Here is a 19,805-nt window from a genome sequence, read left to right as displayed (position 1 = left end):
CTGACTGAGACATCAGAATGGGGAGTTGACATCTGGATTGACTTTGAATACAATCTGGGAAAAGGAAGGAACCATTTGGGGTTGCTAGTACACTCTCTTGGTCATTATTACAAAATGTGCATGCTAAAAAAAGAAACCTTTACTTTTTTTTTTCTTGATAACTAGAAGGAATGCAGAAGATTTTTTTTTTCTGAAGTCTAGCCACTATGTCTAGACGTATTTGTCCAAGTGTTGTTGCCTTTACTCAACAGTTCTTCAAATTTCTTTTGGATCTCTGAAGACACCAGTAAAGATGACGTACAGATACCAGTACCTGTGCTTTTATGTTCTGTGTACAGATCTGATGTTTTATGAAACCTTGTTAGCTGTGGTAGAACGTGGATTTTTCCCAGTTCTGTTGTCTATAAGGGAAAGATTGTGTCGGGGCTATTGCAGTCCTGGAACTGTAGGTGCTCATCTTTTTTGGAATGACCAGATGGAACCTAATGAGTCTAAAGGACTTATTTGTGCTGGAACTGTAAATCACAAACTCCAGCTAGAAGATAAACAGGGATGTAGAAACTGTCTGTTAAGACTGAAAACAGAGAACTTGTGATCCTCTGAGGCAGGCTTTGGCAAAATCATTGTCCCATTGGCCAGCAGCTTCACCAGGTCTGACAAACACTGTATGAAAACAGACAATGCTTCTTGATGGTGGGTTGAGTAGAGTACTTTATACTTGTTCTACATCAGTTTGGGCTCTTGTAATGATGAATGTATTTGAAATACTCTGCATCAATGTGATGAGTTGTGTTTCTTTTTCCCTCACTATTGGTGCTATGTAAGAGTGTGTAGTTTCCAGAGGAATTAAAAGACGTACCAGATTCCATGGTTGGGACAAAATTGTGACTCTCTTTAAGTGCTGAACATGGGCATTAGGGAGTGAAAGTTTTCTGTATTGATCATAAGTCCATATGCAAGGAAATTAATAAATCTAAAGCTTATTATTTCCTCACTTTATCTATTCTCAGTTCTAAATCAAATACCTGGGAGCTGTGCTTCAAGAATACTTTATTAATTTTTGTAGTGGTTTTGGTTCAAAATATTCATTACTTACTTATTTTCCTTCTGTGAGATAAGAATTAGGAGAAAAGCAGAGCAGGCACAAACCTTAAACAGTTGCAGTACAATGAAAGAGTTTTATTACTAATAGAATTAAAAGTAAAGAGAAAATAACAAAACAAAATTAAAGCAAATCCCCCCCCCCCCCCCCAGCACTTCTCTCCTTTTACCCAGCTCACACAGGGGATAACAGAACATGGGATGTTAGTCAGTGTTTTAGTTCTTGAAAAGTCTCTCTCTTATGCTTAAGGAAAAAAGGGTTTTCCTTCAGTTGCACGTGGTTCCCAAACTGCCACTAACAGCAGATCCGCCCGGAAACAAACAATCTGCTGTGTGTAGAACATCTCTCCCATGAAAAATCTCACAGTTCCTTCACACTACAAAACGTGGGCCATCACATGGGGTTATTAATCTTTTTAAGGATAAGTTATTTTGGCCTGCACGCAAAGGCTTTTCTTCGCCACAAGTCTCTAACAGCCTCTTACTACTTCTATATAGCCTGGCATAGGCACTCTTCACAATCTTCACAGGCACACGAAGATACTCCATCCCCCCATGCTCTTCAAATGGATTAAAGAGACAAACAGTTTGTGGTATTACAGTTTCTTACCACGGCAGGCACGAAGGTTTCTTTTAAGCTGCGCGCCAGAATCGCGGCACCGCCCTCTTTTCTCCCGTCGCCATGCTCAGCTCCGTCCCACGTGACTCACTTCTCTTTCTCTCTGACTCTGGAGCCGCCATGTTGAAGAGTGTCCTTGTTTAGGCTTTATGGTGGGGAAAGCCTCGCTCCCTCTGTGCTGCTGGCTGTGTGGTGTCCTCTTCAGTTCAGCACGAAGTGTGCTGGCTGCAGACAAGAGGCTCTGCTGGCTCCCGTTGACTCCGCCGGCTCCGCATGGAGAGGAGAGGGACCCGCCTGTCCCCAGAAGCCGCGCTGGATGGGTTTAGCTGTGGCAGTCCATGGCTGGTTTTAGCTGCCTGCGGCTCTGGGACAGTCCCCCCCAGCGACCCAGGGTCCGTGCCGCAGTGTTGGGAAAGGGGGAAAGGGGCAGTGGCCCCGGCCTGGCCCGGCCCGGCGGGGCTGGGAGGCTCGGAGCCCCCCCACCTTCCAGCAGGGGAGCTCCGACAATAAGGGGAAGTCCCGCCTTTCTGTGTGGTTTAAATATGTAAATTGTGAGAAGCGTAATTGGTCTTAAAGACTGTCCATCAACTCAGGGTCAACCCAATACATTTTAAATAATTTATTGGAGATATGCTTAATACGAAATAAATAGTGGATTCTAAAGACTGTCAATTTTTACTAAATATTTTAACAAGTATAGAGTAACTGGCAGCCAGGACAGTCTGCATCTGGTCCTTCTGTATTCTTTTGGCCCTACCCTCAGTGCGGGGCAGAATTCCCATTTGCTAATAAAAATATGCCACTTAATCTGCAAGTAGGTGTAGACAAATCTTTTTACAATCTGCATGTTTTGAAACAAACAGCATTTTCTGGAGAGGGTAGAGCTGCTGACCAGTTCCTTCGTTAATGCTTCCATGTCTTAAGAGACCTCAAAGCTTTTGTGATTCCTTTGATATCTTGAGTCACAAACCCTCAGATTTGAATTTTAATGCAGCATGTCTCATCAGCAGGAAGGAGACTCATGTAGTCTTACTGAGCTTTAGTGCTTCATGAGTCTAATACTGCTGTTCCTCAAAAAGTGCTCACTGCATCACAGTGTGTGTATGTCAGATTTCAGCCAGCTTTTTGATAAACTTACTTATTCACCAGTTCTTTGAAGATTATGGTGCTTCCCAGAGTGGGCAAGAGTGTTAGAATCTGTTCACAGACTAATTTTGACTCCTGCTCTGGTGAGTTCAGATGTTTCAAAAGCCCTGCCAAATGTAATAAGGTCAAGTGTTCTGGATGGCATGTTTACTATCAAAAGGATGATTATTTTAAGGTCTCAGGTGCATTCTACTTTTAGCTCTGTTATTGCTGTAACAGGAGAACATTGTGTGTCCTAGTAATGGTCTTTATTATTACCTAAACCAGTTGTTTGTAAGAATAAGGTCAGCATAAGTCCACTGTCTCAAAAATTTTGAGTGGCTAAAGTAGAACAGGAAATATAAGTGTAAGGAGTCTTAAGGAAGGTTGAACCATGAAAAAGAAGAATTAGAGGAAGATACCTGAGGCATCAGTCCATGTGCAGCCTGCTAACCCATAGCAAAGGCCAGGTGATAAGTTTAGCTCACAATGAAAGAGATGTAAACTAAGTTGAATGATTTGAGATTTTCTGTGGTATCAGCCTGTTTCTGTGAATGGTGCAGGGGGCCAGCCTGCCAAGAGGTAATTTGTTGAATTTTGGCTGCTTGGTGTTATCTTTAAACCAGTGGGCCAAGAGGTGTCAGCATGGAAAACTAGCTGGACGTGCCTAGGGCAAGACGTATAAGTTCACAGGTTCCAGCATAATTATTTTTAAGAAATGACTAAGCATAATATTTTCATATATTTCCTCTGAAGAAAGTACTTAAGCATATTGCTGAAGATACAGAGAAACTTTAAAAACCCCCTTGTATTACACCTTCATGTTCTCCTTTAGTGTTACTGTTGGTATTTAATGCATCCTAACATTGTTTGCTCTTTTTGAATAAACCTGGAAGTAAGAATAAAAGCTCAGTATTGCCTTTCTTGTAGTTACTGCTGTGAAATGGAGCAATGGAGTTTAACGTACAACACTTAATACCTACAGAAACTTTTTAGAAGTTAACTTTTGTTTTTGAGTTATGCTACAAACAGGATAAGCCAGTGTTAGAAAGGAAAAATTGAGCCAATAAAGAGGGTTTCTGATTATAATAGCTTGTTTCTGTTTAATATCATTGAGCAGGATGAGGTTTTGCAGAGTTTCTCATGGAAATAGCATCCACAGCACTAAAATGATTACCTCATTCTTAGTACCAGTGCCAAGCACTTAGCCCCACAGTGAACACACGGGGTTGATTTTCAACGTGAAACAAGCCAGAAGTGTGGAATGACATTTTCAGGTGACAGTTATGGTTCTATTGCCTGTAATTAGCACCTCTTAACATGCAAACCTGCCTGTGCCTTTTCCAGGCTGTGGAAGCTCAAATAAGAAGTTTTGGACAGACCCCTTCCCAACTACTCATAGAACCACATCCTCCACGAAGTTCTGCCATGCAGGTGGTAAGTGCCATGTTAACTCTTTGCGACCTGCCTTTGTGCTCAATTCCTTTGCCATCTTAACTTTGCAGAACTGGACACTTTCACTTTGCTTTTATGTGGTTGTGGAATTATGTTATTAAAACCAGCAGATGAGTTACGATTTGGTAGGAGTTGTATGCAGTGCTTAACTGTTTTTTTATTTATTGCTGAAAGGATTGCATTGATTTCTAGTACAGGCTTTTTTTTTTTGTCAGTGTAATCTAGGAACACTTCATCAGTTGATTTTGTTAATACCATACCTGTACAGGTGAGAGCCAGTCATTGTGGAGACAATTTAGTTAATCTTTGGCAGATTCCTCAAGAAGCTTGGTTTTAGGAGGTGGAACTTCCTTGTCTTTTCCCCCAGGCATAGGTTTTCCCCTAAAACCAGGATTACTAGGAATTAATGAGCTGAAACTTACATAGCAAAGAATGTGACTAAATGTGTTTTGCAGTAAAGCTAGGGTGATAAAATTTAGGCAGTGAGCATTAACATGCTTTCCCTTTTACCTCTCTTGTGTCTTATGTAATTTTATTATACAAACAATTATTTTATTACTGATTACTTTTCATATCATGTTGTGTGGAGTCTGTGGATTTGAAATACCATTTGTGTTGTCATAGGTCCAGAACTAAGGATGTTAAGTGATATTCTGACAAGTGGAGCAAATGGTCTGCTAATTCCCAAGGTTTTCAAAAGGTTACATTCCCTTATTGTTAGGATGGACATTTTACACTGCAATATGAAAAAAAAAGACATGTCTTACAGGATATACAAGAAGAAAATATGTCCTACTTGAGCAGGCTAAGGGTATTAGTTTTAAAACATATCTGAAGTGCAGAAGGTTTTAAAAGATTACACAGAAACGTGAAATGTTTCCGAAGTATCTTACAAACCTTGTGATGCAGGAGTCTGAGAAGTGTAAACTTCCTCGATAAACTGAGCTACTGGCCTTTCTCAAATGCATCCCGTGTGTACCTGGGAGCTGCTCAGCTGCCTGTGTCCCATGGCCAGGTCCCAGCCTACAGACCATGGCAGGGACTAGTGTGTGTGTTTCAGAAGAGCCCTGCTAACAGGGATGTTGGGGAGCCCAGATACTCCCATCATGCAGCCACTTGCCATATGTGTGTCCGTCTGTCATGGTGCCATGCACTGAGCACTCACTCTAATTTAAATGGACTTGTTTCAGGAAGAGGAGCAACTCGAGAAGTTGATTATTGATGTGTTAGTCAGAGCCATTGTTATATAAATAAATCTGATACTGGGAAGCGGTTTGTGTGGTTTTATCATAATATTTTTTATGGTGCTGAATTAGTGAAGATTTAGTATGTAACAGAATCAGTTAAAATCTACGAAGTTAGCTGTTTCTAACTCCTGTGGTTTTTTGGGCTGGGGTACACCCAGGAAAAAAAAACCCTTAGTACTTCACTTGCTGGTTTTGTTAATATTAATACATGTTTTCGTAATAGCTCTGTATTAAGTGGTTTTAAAAGTAGTATTCCTGGAGCTGAAATACAATAAGGATATCTTTCCTGTCATAGTTTTGAATTATTTCTAGTTGCATTATTTACTGAGTTTTGTTTTCATGTGTGTGCATGAATGCAGCTGAATTGGAAGTTATCACGTGCTGTGTTAAGTGCACAAGCCATAATATACACCAGGTGTAGTAATTAGCAGTCACATGAAGGCTGCCTATTTGTCTGGTTTTGCTGCTGTTGCTGTATCCCCTTGTGTTTTCAACCATCAGATAGCTGGATTTAATTGAGGCCACATCAGATGAGGCATTACTGACACCTTTAATTGAATGAGCATCCAGGGAGGATTAACTCATAATATTGATTGGCTTTTAGCCACTTGCTCAGAAGGATGTCTGGGTAGCTTATTAGTTGCTTTTATTTACACCTTTATGCAAAGACTGTAAATAGGAATTCATAGTGCAATATGTTTTTCTAAGTACTCTTAATAACTTTTTAAAAAGGAGTGATAATAAAAATGCAAATGTATTTAATTTTTTTATTAGTTCTGTATAAATATACATTAAATGTATGCACTTACATACACATATATGTAATGAAATACTGCAGGTGGAAAACAGCCCAAGGACACTTCATTAGTATTCTAATTTGGTTATTAGAAAATTAGAAATACTTGAGCAATGTGGCTACTGGTGACCAGGGTGATTGTATCTCTGCATTTCAATGGGGTTCTCCTTTTTTTCAGATGTACCACATAGTCATAAACCCATTAGGTGTTGCTTTTTCTCCTTACATTTGATATCCATATCTAAGGTCTTCAATATTTTGTTTTGACATTTGCAGTATTCTGAGAGAACTTAGTTTAAAAGTTAATAAACTTTTCAACTTACAACTACAAAAACTAAAACCTGAAAAATTATGTTGAAAATGAGAGTCTGGATTCATTCCCTCGCTTTAGCATTTCTGGAAACAATGCAGGATAGTGTCTGTAATCACGTCCACTTTATATTCTTTACAACTGCATTTAATTATGTTTGTCCTTTGAAACACATTTGCAATGAAGTCTTCTACTTTGCATTCATAAATCTTATTTTTGTGCACCAGAAATATATACAGAACATATATCTAGTGTATGTGTGTATCTGTTTATTTTAATGTGCTTTCATGTTCTCATCTGGCTTGTAAAGAATTACAGTCTGCCAATTTAATGCAACTTGAGACAATCTCTGGGAGCTAGAATTTCTTTTGCTCGCTTTTTTTGTGTTTCCCTCCTGGTTTGGCCTTGCTTTCCTTGACGTACTATCTCTGCAGATGTGAAGGAGAATTCTTTTGGCAGAGATAGGTGATTGCAAATTTATAGTTTAATCTGCTGTGATCTGAAGCAAAGTCTGTATACAGACATGCTGTGTTCAACAGGGCCCTGAGATTAATAGGGTACATGAAGGGTTTTCTGCCTAAAATGGTTATTTCCATAAGCCTGTCCACTATTACTGCATTTGCTTTTCTACTGCAGCTTCTATTGGATGCTGTGTGTTTTAATCCAATCTTCCTTCTCTTGTCCTGTCTCTTCTCCTCCCCGTGTTCTCTTTTCCTGTGTATTTGGGTTCTTGTCGTGTGCACTCAACAGTATCTCCTCCTGCAGAGCCCCTTGATGTTCACAGAGCAAGCCCAGCAGGACGTTATCATGGTCCTGAAGTTTCCATCCAACTCCCCGGTCACTCACGTGGCTGCCAACACCCAACCCGGCCTGGCCACTCCTGCTGTGATCACGGTCACTGCAAACAGGCTCTTTGCTGTGAACAAGTGGCACAGCCTCCCTGGTAAGTACATTAAAGCAAGAAGCCTGAGAAACTCCTGACATCCAGCAGCACTTCTCTTGTCTTAGCAAAATTTGCTGACGAACTGTTGTAGGTTTAAAGTGAAAAAAGCAAATCCGGTTCATTGACACAGCAGGCTCTTCACACGTGGGCTTAATTTCTCATTGGAAAGGTAATTTAAGCTATTGTAGTAAGATGTGTAGCACACTAAATGTTTGTAAAAACAATATGTTGCTTTCCAGGCCATCGGGCACCAGGGAAGGAGACAAAACCGTCCATCACTATTTGGTCATGACAAAGGCATACTCTTCCTCTTAAATTTGTTGTTCAGTCAGTTGGGGGCCTGAACCATATCATGCCAAAGGCAGTTTTAAAGCATGTAAAACTTGTCTGAAATCTTCTCTTCTATCTTTTTCTTGTTTATTATAAGCACCCAATGAGAATTAGGAAATAAAATATATGGGAAGTCTTATCTTAAACATCCCAAAATTACTAGGTGATTATGTATTGTCAGTATGAAAGGAAAACAAAATAGCCATTTCCATAGCAACTAATAAAATTAATTTTCCTTTAAAAGTGTGCTGTAGTTGAGAATATAATTCTGCTTTTAATTCTAATATTCTCCAATCTTAAAGACATCCATCCTCCTTTCCCTGACTATGGCAGTCTTAGGCCCAAGCCATCAAAGGAAGTTATTTCAGTGCAATGCAGTATATTTGTTCAAAGGCTTTTCAAGAAAGGGGGAAAAAAAGACCTTCTACTCAAATAACTTAAATAGAAGATACACCAGAGAAATACGTACATGGCTGAAATTCCTGCTAAGAAATCTTGACCCATGGTCCCTGATTACTTTTTGAAAAAAGCCAGATGACTCCCACACTTTTTTACTAATTCTTACAAATTACCCCTCAAATAGAAACATCTATGTATTATTTCACCAGCCCAAGAAGTGCTTCAAGAGAAGGATGGGAAAGAAGGGGGGAAGGGAGACTTGCCTAAGATAAGTTGTGATGAAGAACTATTTACAGGGCTCCCAAGATTTCTTTGAAAGGAGGATGACAGTATCCTCTCATACCTTGGATGTGTGACCTTGGGCATATAATATTCAAGGCTTTTAAAAAATGGCCTTTGTGAACAAACAACAGTCATGGGAAGAAGAAAATGTTCAAAAGTGGTAGGAGTTGATTTTGATTTCAACACAATTCTGCTGGTTGATGATCCATGAGCAAGCAACCAGTTCGGTGAGTGTTCAACTGGTTTGAGTTGAACAGAGCTTTCAGATTTTTCAGGGTTTTCCCTCACCTCTGAAAGGCAGAACAGTAAGCTGTGCTTTTGAGTTGCTATTTTTTCATTTAGAGGCATTTTACACTTGTCTTGCCAGTACAAAGAATTCAGGAAAACCCACAGATCAAGACAAACAAAAGCCAACCAACAAAAACCCAAGAAAAAATCACCTCACCCCACTGCTGTGAGAGCACACATCAGTTGCTGGCTGTTAATAGAGTACTATGCTTAAGATATCTGGGTGTGGACTCCTCAGCCTTTGCTATTGTTGACTTACAATTTTATACCGAAATGGGATCTCCTAGGGTGAGAGGGCAGGTATCATTACTTCTCCATATCCCCTGCTGTGGGCTTAGCATTGTCTTTGCTAATGAGGCATCATGATAAAAAAGTTAAGTTGCCAAGTGACCAGTTGTCACAAATGTGTAATTAAAAAGCCCATTCCTGCCTTTGAATATGAATTTGGTGGCTTTGCTGACATCTAATGGCACTGGTACCCAGCAGAATGCTCTTTTTCCTCAAGCAGATTTCATGTGTTGTTCTGTGTTGGTGTTTCATTGCAGTGGAACTTTGAATTTACTTATGAATCACTTATTTAAGGAATCCTTGTACTGACACTAGTTTTTATATTAAGCTGTGGATGGTATGTAGAAAAATCATAGGTGTAAGTATATATCCCTTCCAAGAAGGTATTGTTGGCTATTGGCGGGGATTGGGGAGGAGTTTGTTTGGTTTTTTGTAGTGAAGCTGTGGAATAAAAAGGCTTTCTTTTTACCCCTGCAAGAGAAGTCAGTGCTTAAACATTTTACTGGTATGCCAGGTGCCCAGATGAAATGTGTGTCGGCAGAATTAATATATTAACTTCTATACAAACTTGCAAATAAATGGGTTTTGGTGATGGATGAATCCTTAAATACTGGCTGACTATGAGACGACTACGAGATTTCCCTCTCTGTGTCATAAACTAACTTCTAAAAAAAAAGTCCTTTGTACTTCAGTTGTTCAAAGCAGTGCTTTAAAAAGTAAAGAGGAAAATAGTATTTGCTACAGTCAGCAGATGGTTGTCACATTTTGTTTTCAGTCCTCTTTACCACTTAATTTTGTTTTGTTGCGACAGGAGAGGTTGCCAGTAAAGCATCTGCTAGAGCTTATGGCTCAGGACCAGAGCTGCTGCTGATGGCATACATTCAGAATAGCCCTAATCTAAAATAAATGTTTAATAAGCAGCCTGTGAAAGCACCTGGAATTATTTTTTTTCATTCACTTGATGCAGAAGAATCTTGAATAGTTAAAAAAAAAGGGCGTAGCTGTGATTTATAAAATATATGTGGCTTCATGTATTAAAAAAAATGCAAAGTTTTAAAATCTTCTTTCCTGAATTCCAGCTCATCAAGGTGCTGTACAAGACCAGCCTTACCAGCTGCCAGTGGAAATCGATCCTCTCATAGGTCTGTCACTTCCTTCTCTCTTTGCGATTCATTAAGCTCTGTATGGTGGCCCTGAAGTGTAGATTACGGTTGTTTTTCACTTGCTGGTTGCTGGGAATGGAATTTTCCTGATAAACCATTTGCATGCAAATTGGAATGCAATGAGCTGTGGCTATGCTGGTATTTCATCAACTCCCCCTCGTTGGTTTGCCTAATTTGAACAGGCCTAGGACGCGTGTCAGTGAAAATTAATATGGATGCTGTAATAATGTGTGATTGAGAATGTGCATGAAGTACTGTCAGGATAATATTGGATCTTTTCATCACTCAGACTTGTTGATGAGCAGGAGCGAGGCACGTTATGATGAATCGGTGCACTGGTAATGTGATGGAGCTCCTTTGCTGAGGAAATTTTCATAATAACAGTGGGGTTCTTAACTGCACCGTGTTGTGAAAAATAAAACCGTGGTGCCAGGGTTTCATCATTAAAGGAGATCAATCCTTTCTTCATAGACCTGCTGTTCAGGCTGAGGGGATTAATGCGTAATTGCAAAGCAGTTTCAAAGTTGAAATATATTGCCCACTCCAGTTTAGTGTTGAGGTATTAGTATTCATTTTTCAAGGGTATTGCATCTTTTGATCAGCTTTACTAGTTAAATTTGCATGTGTTTTTCTTTTATTGAAAAGGGGTGGAGGAATGTCTTTCCTTTATTTAATGACTCATTGTAATAGATTCAATTCATGACTTTTTATTATGGAGGTTTATCAGTTCGTATAGAGCTGATTTTTCTATTAGCAGGGTTAGAGTTTGGTCAGTTCTTTCATTACAGGCCCAACTTTGGGGAGTGCATACTTGGAGTCTGTAGCATGGCGAATGGAGCCTTAAACACAATGAGAAAAGAAAAACTCAGGTACCTAACACCAAAACAGAAACTAGTTGTAGGACAGGAGCAAAGAAGACAGGATTCGGTGCCCACCAATTCTGTTAGACTTCAAGCTTAGTTTGAAACCAGCTATTTCAGGGTGGTTTAACTGAAAAAGAAGTGGTGTGGCCAATTATAGGAGCAAGGAAAAATCAGAGCAAAAATGAACTTGCCTGGATAGGTTAGAATGATGGGTCTGTCAGCCAGTGAGAATTAATTTCAGAACAAATGTCCATATCCCAGTAGGAACTGTGATGTTTCCATCTGTAGATGCAGACTCTTCCTGTGTAGCCATTTTGCTGGGTAAGCTCTAGGATAATTAAATCAGGAGCAGTGGGAGCATATGAAACCATTTTATAGAGCTGATAAAATTGAAGTGTTTTTCCAAAGTATCTAAAATCAATCCTCATCTGAATAATGCAATAGTTATTATGAGGAGGATACGTGCTGTAACTCTCCTTTCCTTCTTGAAATAGATTTTATCCAAAAAATGTTTGGGGCAGGAAATGTATGTTCTGCTTTAAAACCTGCTATCAAGTAGATCTTAGAAGTGTAAATAAATATTACCAAAAAACCCCAAATCACGTTGAACTTGTCTGATCTTTTTTTTTTTTCATCTTGTGTAAAACGTAGAAGGAAATAAAATTATTATTATCCTTTTTATTTTTTCATGATTTTAAAATTAAAATTCCATTTTCAGATTTGCCTTCAGTTTACAAAACACTTTGGCTTTTCTTTGGTACAAAGGCCTTTAAAATTAATGTTCGCATTCTGAAAAACGGTTTAATATTCCCTTCTTACAGTAGATCTCAAATCAGCCTTGTGATTACACTGGACGTGGTTTAAAAGGTTTAAGGCTTTCTTTGTCATTGCTAAGCAGCATCATTGGGGGCAAGCAAGTAATTATGTAGGTAATATTAGAGGTTTTTAATTGTGGCTAGACACATTTACCTAGAAATGGCACCTAAGAGGACTACAAAATTACACTTTATGGTTATAGCAGGAATCTTGTTGCTGTCTTAGTCGTAAGGAGGGATTCCTGCTGGTGCACAGGAAGACATAAAACAGCAATGTCTGAGAAGACATATATCCTAGATCTTTTTGAGGTGAAGATTTTGGAGGCCTTATCCCCACTGAATTAGTTGATCTGTATGTTTTTTGAGGTTCTTTTGGTGCTGTTTTGTCATACAGAATGTTCACTTATAATGTGGTGGTGTTACTCTTTAAGTGGCCCCAAGAGCAATGAATGCCACATTTGTGTTACCTGCAGTGAGCAAGTGGCAACACCTTGCTAAATTATTTGCTACCCATATGGACAAGACAGTATCAACATTTTAAACATAGCAAAAGCATAAATAAATGAAGTATTTGATACAGAGTAAATGGAATATACCCAAGGCTTAGGAAATAGCTGGTCTGTGAGAATGGAAAGGAGCCAAAGAGCAAAGAGTAAAGCAGAGCACAGGAACAGGACAGAGGCAGGTCTGGAAGACCACCTGGATGGAAGTGATGGTGCTCCAAGCAGTTGGCAGACAAACCCAGGAGAAATTACTTGCCTGAGATGGAAATCAGGTTCCCTCAGGAACAAAGCACACTGAAAGTTTTTCTGACAGTGTAGGATTTTCATGATAGATATGGACAGGGACATACATATAAGAACAAAATATAGTATGAAATATGTTGTCACTAATGGATTCCTGTCCATTCTGTGCGTTCCCAATGAAAGATTATCTCAGGAAACAAAACATCAAGTGATCAAAGTAGGGCAGTTATATTCTCCCAGCCCTAAAGTTAATTGTGGAGATAAGCTGGTTAATTTTTGTGCCATGCTTAAAAAATGTAAACAGTACTGATGTTCACTGTTTTGTTTTTTTTCAAAAGGCAGTGCTTGCAATGAAGTACAACTGATATACAATTTAAAATCATGATCCTTTGTGTGCTACATTTGAGCCACTATGTGGTTTGTGTATTGTCTTATCATTACATTCCTTTGCTTTGTAATTTTTAATTTCTTATACTAGAAGAAGTAGGGAAGGAATCTTATTACATTTTTGTGTACCGTTGGCTGTGTGCAATCTTCCATTTATTTCTCAGCTGCATTTCACTTAAAAAGAGGCTTTCTTCTATTTTAGAATATATACTACAAGGAATTAGCATTGTTCCCAGAAGTGTCATGAGTATTTCATAGTAGAATCAGAAAGAAAGCGTCCCTGCCACAAAAAACAAGTAACCGATGTGAGAAATGTATTTGGTGTGGGTGTAAGTTTCTAAATTGTATTTTTGTTCTGTGAATGTGGAAGGTAAAATGTCTTGGTTTGTATGTTTTTCTGTTCAGCCAGCAATACAGGTATGCACAGAAGGCAAATCACTGACCTTTTAGACCAAAGCATTCAGGTACATTCCCAGTGTTTTGTCATCACCTCTGACAATCGTTACATCTTGGTCTGTGGCTTCTGGGACAAGAGTTTCCGTGTTTATTCTACTGACTCAGGTAATGTATTTTTTAAATGTGGAGGCAGCCTAAAAGATTTTTTTACTGTTCATAATCAGCCTACTGTTTCAAATAAAGAATGAGGAGGGGACAGGGTATTTATTCCCCTATTAATATTTGGCAAATCTTTCCTTACCTACAGCTGCCTTGTATTTTGTGCTATCATTTTTGTGAAATGATGGCAAATGTGAGAGAAGGAACTCTTGTTTAAACTGAGTTTTACTTCAAACTTATAGGACAAGGATGCCTGTTCTTGCACTGTAGTTTTCACAGGTGAGAGTTTGTGTGAAGCCTTGCATACCAGGAGAGTTAATTACTCTTAAAGTGTTTACTTGAATTTAACTCTGGTTGGTTTTTGCCACCAGAGAACTGGGTTTTTTAGGAAATAAAGGCAAGTACTATAGAACAAGAAGAGAAGTCTTGAAATCTGGTGAAAGAATACTTATAAAAGCCTTTAAAAGCTATGCCATACTCGAAGAATTGATTTGGAGCCACTGAATTCTTTTATATAACATAAACTGATCCATATAATGGGCAGCAGTTAAATTAGTCTGTCAGCAGGAGTGTGTCCAAACCATTGAAGTCATGCATGTGCCATGCTAAATAGAAAAGAATCTTTCAGTGTAGGAGCTACAGGAATTTAAAAGCCGTGGAACCCCATGAAAAACTAGGTATTATTTTTTTTTTTCCCTTTCATTATCTTATAATGGAAATAGCGACCTCACTGCAAGGTACTTCTTTGGGATTAATGACCCAGTGTGGTTAATGTGTGTGTGCCATCAAGCTTTCCGGTAGGTTATTAATCCCTAGGGAGCATCCTACATGTTTGTCATTGTTTCTTAAATATATTAGTTAAGAGTGTTTTTCACACTTGGCAAACCAAAATGTTTGACAAAACAAAATGGTCTTTAATGAAAATCTGTTAAGACTTTAGATCTCATGGCATACTTCAGTATTTCTGTCATTTTTACAATTTTAAGGCCTTAAGTATAAAGGAGAAGTTCCATTTACGTCATATTGACTGCCCACGATTCATTATACAGATATCTTGTTAGACCCTTCTTAGGTTAATTTTCTTATTGATGAAAATAAATTTACATAAAACTGTGAATTTAAAGTAGATCTTCATAAAGGATAGCTAGTAGCAATAAATATTCAGTGTATATTCTTGATTTATATGAATAGAGAAAGTATTATATCAACGGATGTATTTTACTTTACACCTATGGAAGGAACTTGTATGGTTTTGGTAGCCTTGTCCTGTATCAATCTGAACTGCAAATATCTCTTTAAGTTATTTCCTCTGTGCATGGCAGATTCACCAGGCACCTTGTTACTACCATAGCTAATCAGGGTATAAACCAAAATACCATTGTCAGAAAAGTTTCAGATTTGTCTCTTCTATTGGTCAGTATAGCAACTCTAGCTTAAATGAAGTGAATTCAGATGTAGTTTACTTTGCTTCAAATTGAAATGAGAATATAGTAGGAAAATATTTTGAAATCAGCAGAACATCAAGGGGAAAAGATGATGTGATCAGTAATGCATACAGGCAAGTAATCCCAAGTGTTGAATTCAATTATATTTTAGCACTTGCACAAAAAAAGGAACCATTTTCCTACCAGGTCTTGAGTGAGTTTGTTTTTAGTAGGAAATACTTTCAACATAAATCATGGGTTCTCAGCACAGCCAATATAGCAGAAACACAATAAAACCTTCCTCCAGCAGTGGAATGACTTCTAGACAGTGTTTTAGCTTCAGTAGTGCAGACTTGAGTCTTATTTTTCTTTTAATTATTTGTAGCACAGCTGTCAAATAAAACATTAACTAGAAAATTTGTTCTGTCAAAAAGGGATATCTGAGTGCAAATGGTAAAGTTGGATATTACTGTGTAGAGAAGACAACTCATGTTAAAGGAAACAGGAAAGTTTGAGGAACTCCTACGAAATTAGTATTTTTTTTTCTTAGCAATATAAAAGACCAAAATCTTATTTCTTGTTTTGATGATGTTCATTGAACTTCAGCTGCACAGTAACAAAATAAAACTAACAGGGCAGTGAGACTACAGAAATAACCTTGAAAAATGCTTGTTTTCTAGAACGAAATGTATAAACACAGAAATAACTGAGACGGAAATCTCTATAACTCAGTGATGTTTATAGCATAAACTTGCGTTCTAGAAGTGTAAATCACCCCAGGTAATTGAACACCTATGTCAATACAACTGAAAAATATATCACATCATTATTTGACCCCTTAGTTGCTTACCCTTCCACTACAAAGTAGGTATGCACAGTAAGAGTGCATCCAGGGGTTTGCCCTGTCCAGTCAGAAATGGCTCATGTGGTAGCACTTCATCTCACAGTTTCTCTTGCAATGTTAGAGCAGGCCTAATAAGTTTTGCCAGTGTTTTATTTTGAATCTGATCTACAGGTTTCCTTTAAATTGCATCTTGTTATTTTATTTTTTCTTCATGTACTCCAGTAATTTCCTTTTTTTGGTAGATATTCGTACATATCTCTTGGGTTTTTTCTGGTTTTCTTCACTTTATTGCACTTACCTTTTGATCTTGTTATAAATCAGGCTGTTAACACTATTTTTGTTCTTTCTTCAGAACCACTCCCTTAAGTCTTTTGTTCCCATTAATTGTTATTTAGTGTCTTAATACAAATACAGTGCTTTTGTGCTGTGTAAAAACAGGTTGTGAAATGTTCCCTATTACCCATATTAAGTGACTAATAGTTTTTAATTCATGCACCAAAATATTTTATTAAAATGGGCTTAATTTGAGTCCCAACACTGATCTGTGTTACTTGTTATTTTTTAAACGCTTTTCAGAACACTTGATTTAATTTTATTTTTATTTATTTATATTTAGAAATGCAGTAGTCTGCATTTCCTGTTTCTTTTTTTGGCCTGTCTTATTAAGCCTTCCACACCCATCACTCTTTTTCCCTTCTGTTCCTCCTCATTCTTTATTCAGCCCAAAGCACAAATGGGTGCATGGTCATTTGGGCTGAGAAAGCCAGGGTCACACATTAGAGGCATCACACATCACACTTCCCTGTGTCATTGGGTGCAGAATTTGTCCTGGCCCCTGTTACCTGAAGGGGCTTTAGTTAGGTGCATGAGAAAAGTGTGTGTGTCCCTTGCCCTGCTTCTTCAAGATCTGCAATTGCTGGGCTTCAGCAAATCCAGTGACACTTTTGAATAAAGTATAATATTGAGAGACTGCAAGTATTTTTTTGTGTGGATTGTGTGGACTATTGCACTTTTAAATAAGTTTCCACCAAATAAATAAAGAAAAAATAGTACTCCCCACTGTAGTTCTATTTTGAACCTTCTTTTTGGATAAAGAAAATATTTTTAAAGTACTTTATAATGTATTTAATTTTTCTTAGAATACAAGAGTAGTTTTAAAAGAATCGATTTGCTGTGTTACAGGTAAACTGATGCAGGTAGTGTTTGGCCACTGGGATGTTGTAACCTGTGTGGCTCGTTCCGAGTCCTACATTGGAGGGAATTGTTACATCCTCTCAGGATCCCGGGATGCAACCTTGCTGCTCTGGTACTGGAATGGCAAAACCAACATCATTGGTGATAACCCAAGAGGTAAGAAAAAACAGAAGAACCTGGTTTATAAGGAGGTTGTCTCAAAATGCCTTGAGCAAACACTTCATAGGATAAAATTTTAGGTAGGGTACTATGTGCCTAGTCCTCGCTCTCACACACCAGTCATTCTAATTGGTTTTAGTGCAAGCAACAGAGCTGATACCATATAACCAAATAAATAAGGCAGAGTAACCCTGCTCCAGCCTAATTCAGTTGTAACCTCTCCCCACCCAAACACCTTGCACTTCTCTTCCATCTTGCACCATTTCCCAGGAATTCCTGAATATTGTCTTTTATTCATGAAGATTCTCTATTTTAACTGTATAAAAAACAGTGAACCACTATGACTGTACAACCCTGTATTATGTAACAGGAAAGGTAGAAAGTGATCTTGGTTTATGCCAGTTTCATTCCATACACAAAAAAATTAATTTCTGATCCCCAAAGCAAAGAAAAAGGCAGACATGCAGTTGGAAAAAAGCCTGGAGTAAACCATTTACAGGAATGAGGGGCTTTTAAGGCAACCTGTGAGAGCTATATGCATAAATCTGGGGGCAAATCGTAGCCAAACAGAGGTCTTGTTCAGCCAAAAATAAAATGCTTTGAAGGGAAGGAGTGATAAGCAGTATATTCTGCCTTAAGAAGAGTATTTCTCAGGTTTTCTTCCATTCATTTAAGGTGTTCTGTGACTCTGTTTAAATAGTAGTAAAAACTGCCCTGCAGAGGACAAAATGGACATCTGGAAAGCAAGAAGTGGTGTTAGAGCTGTCATATTTTGCAGTTATAGCTGGCACACAATTTTATGTAATTGAAACAATACCTGATATCTTCCAAATTAATCAATTTGGTAAAGTTATGTGTTCCATATTTAATCTGTTACTCATCTGGAGTTACTTGAATTTGAAACACAGAGGTGGCTTGGCTGAAATTGCATCCTGTGAGCCACTTTAAAGAAGCACAACTAATTAATATCAGAACGAATATCGGAATTTAACTTGCAAATTATTTGATGTTGACTGTGAAAACTATTCAAAAGTTGAACAAGATGCAGTTCAGTTCACACAGTTGCAGAATCTTAAGGCAGAGGATGTGTGAAAACTATCCCTATTATCCTTCCAAGCAGCCCTGTTCAGGAGATGGCAGTTTTTCTGGGAAGTGGCTAGCAGAATTTTATGAGCTTCTTTAAATAAATATGGCGTTGCTTGAGGGAAAAAATATCTGTGAATACTTCATACATATTTTGCAATCTAACAATTTAAAGAAAATGCAAACTGTGTTAATTTTGCCGACCTTGTAAACTTGGAAACCCCAAAGAGTTTGCAGATTCCTAGGCCTGCCCTGAGAAGTTGTACTTGTCCCACATTTGCCAGGCTTGCCTGCTCTGTGAGCAAGACCTCAAGGCTATAGGATCCTTGATTACCCTAATAGATCACTTGCTGTGGTTCTGTACCTAGTATTTGACTGAAATACGTAGATTTTGTTACAATCTATTGACCATCTTCTCTAATGCAGATTTCTAAGGAATTAAAATTTTGCAGTTTTCAAAGTTAGGCTACTTTAGCTGCTCTTTAAAATCAAACAGTAGCTACCTGGTAAGTCTCTGTGCTTGCCGTTCTTTTAAACTTGGACTTCAAGGGACTTGCAATGGCTCCTGTGTTTACCAATTGCCTTTACGTAGGGCTTTTTTTGTGATACAGCATGCCTGGAAACCTTTGTTATCAATTGGAATCTCATGGCACTATACGTAGTCTTAGACATGGATATAGACAGTTCCAGCTTCAAAGAGATGGTAATCTGGGGTGTTTAATTTTTCCCAGAAATAGCTGTCTGTAGGCTTCTCTGTTCAGTCAAAAATTTTTTTGAAAATACAAATAAAAAGAGCTGTTTCTGCTTAGTTCTGATTTTGTCAGAAATGGAAAGCACCAGCAGACTTGTTGGGTTCTGAGCCCTGTTACTGCAGCTGTAACTTCCATCCACTTGCAGGATGTTGATATTTAACTGGTCTAATGTCTTTTTGTGTTCGAAGCTTACAATTTTTTTTACCTAAAAATATAATTCAGTCATGCTTTCAATGATCACTAGTCACTGGAATTTTAGATACTCTCAAAGTTGATATCTCCTTTCTATTTTTTCTCTATTTAATTAATCTCTAATATCCATCTTAAGATGACTTCACAGCAATATGTATCTAATGGTATCATGGTGCTGGAGTAATTTCAAGAAAAATAATTTAAACCAGGGAGTGTTTCTTTCCTCCTCTCATGTACCTGTTGCCTCTGATGTACATCCACCAGCATCTACCCTAAATAATATCCCATTAGGTACCCATTATTCCACCAGTTACATTTTATTTAGGTTCATTTGTCTGATTTCATTACTTTCAGAGCCCTGAGCTCTGGAACTCTGGCTGTGCATATTCATGTTTTACAATGATAGTTTAGCTGGAAAGCCAGGTGGCCTATGGCACACGTGATA

General features: G+C 38.2%; 1 protein-coding gene across 4 annotated transcripts in view; it reads left to right on the top strand.

Moving 5' to 3' along the window:
* Window positions 1-19,805, top strand: part of LRBA (LPS responsive beige-like anchor protein) — a 375,341-nt gene that overhangs the window by 330,530 nt on the left and 25,006 nt on the right. For 3 of the 4 annotated variants that reach the window (XM_042049819.1, XM_042049817.1, XM_042049816.1), the window contains 5 exons: window positions 4,193-4,282; window positions 7,404-7,596; window positions 10,263-10,325; window positions 13,563-13,718; window positions 17,163-17,330. In XM_042049819.1, the coding sequence (XP_041905753.1) occupies window positions 4,193-4,282; window positions 7,404-7,596; window positions 10,263-10,325; window positions 13,563-13,718; window positions 17,163-17,330 (670 nt within the window). The remainder of the gene's footprint in view (window positions 1-4,192; window positions 4,283-7,403; window positions 7,597-10,262; window positions 10,326-13,562; window positions 13,719-17,162; window positions 17,331-19,805) is intronic. The other variant, XM_042049818.1, reaches the window with a different exon arrangement.

The sequence above is a fragment of the Corvus kubaryi genome, unplaced genomic scaffold (assembly GCF_017639235.1).
Source record: "Corvus kubaryi isolate FWS band 111438036 unplaced genomic scaffold, C.kubaryi_AGA036_p1.0 71, whole genome shotgun sequence".
Lineage (NCBI taxonomy): Eukaryota > Metazoa > Chordata > Aves > Passeriformes > Corvidae > Corvus > Corvus kubaryi.
This window is presented reverse-complemented; position numbering and strand designations above follow the sequence as displayed.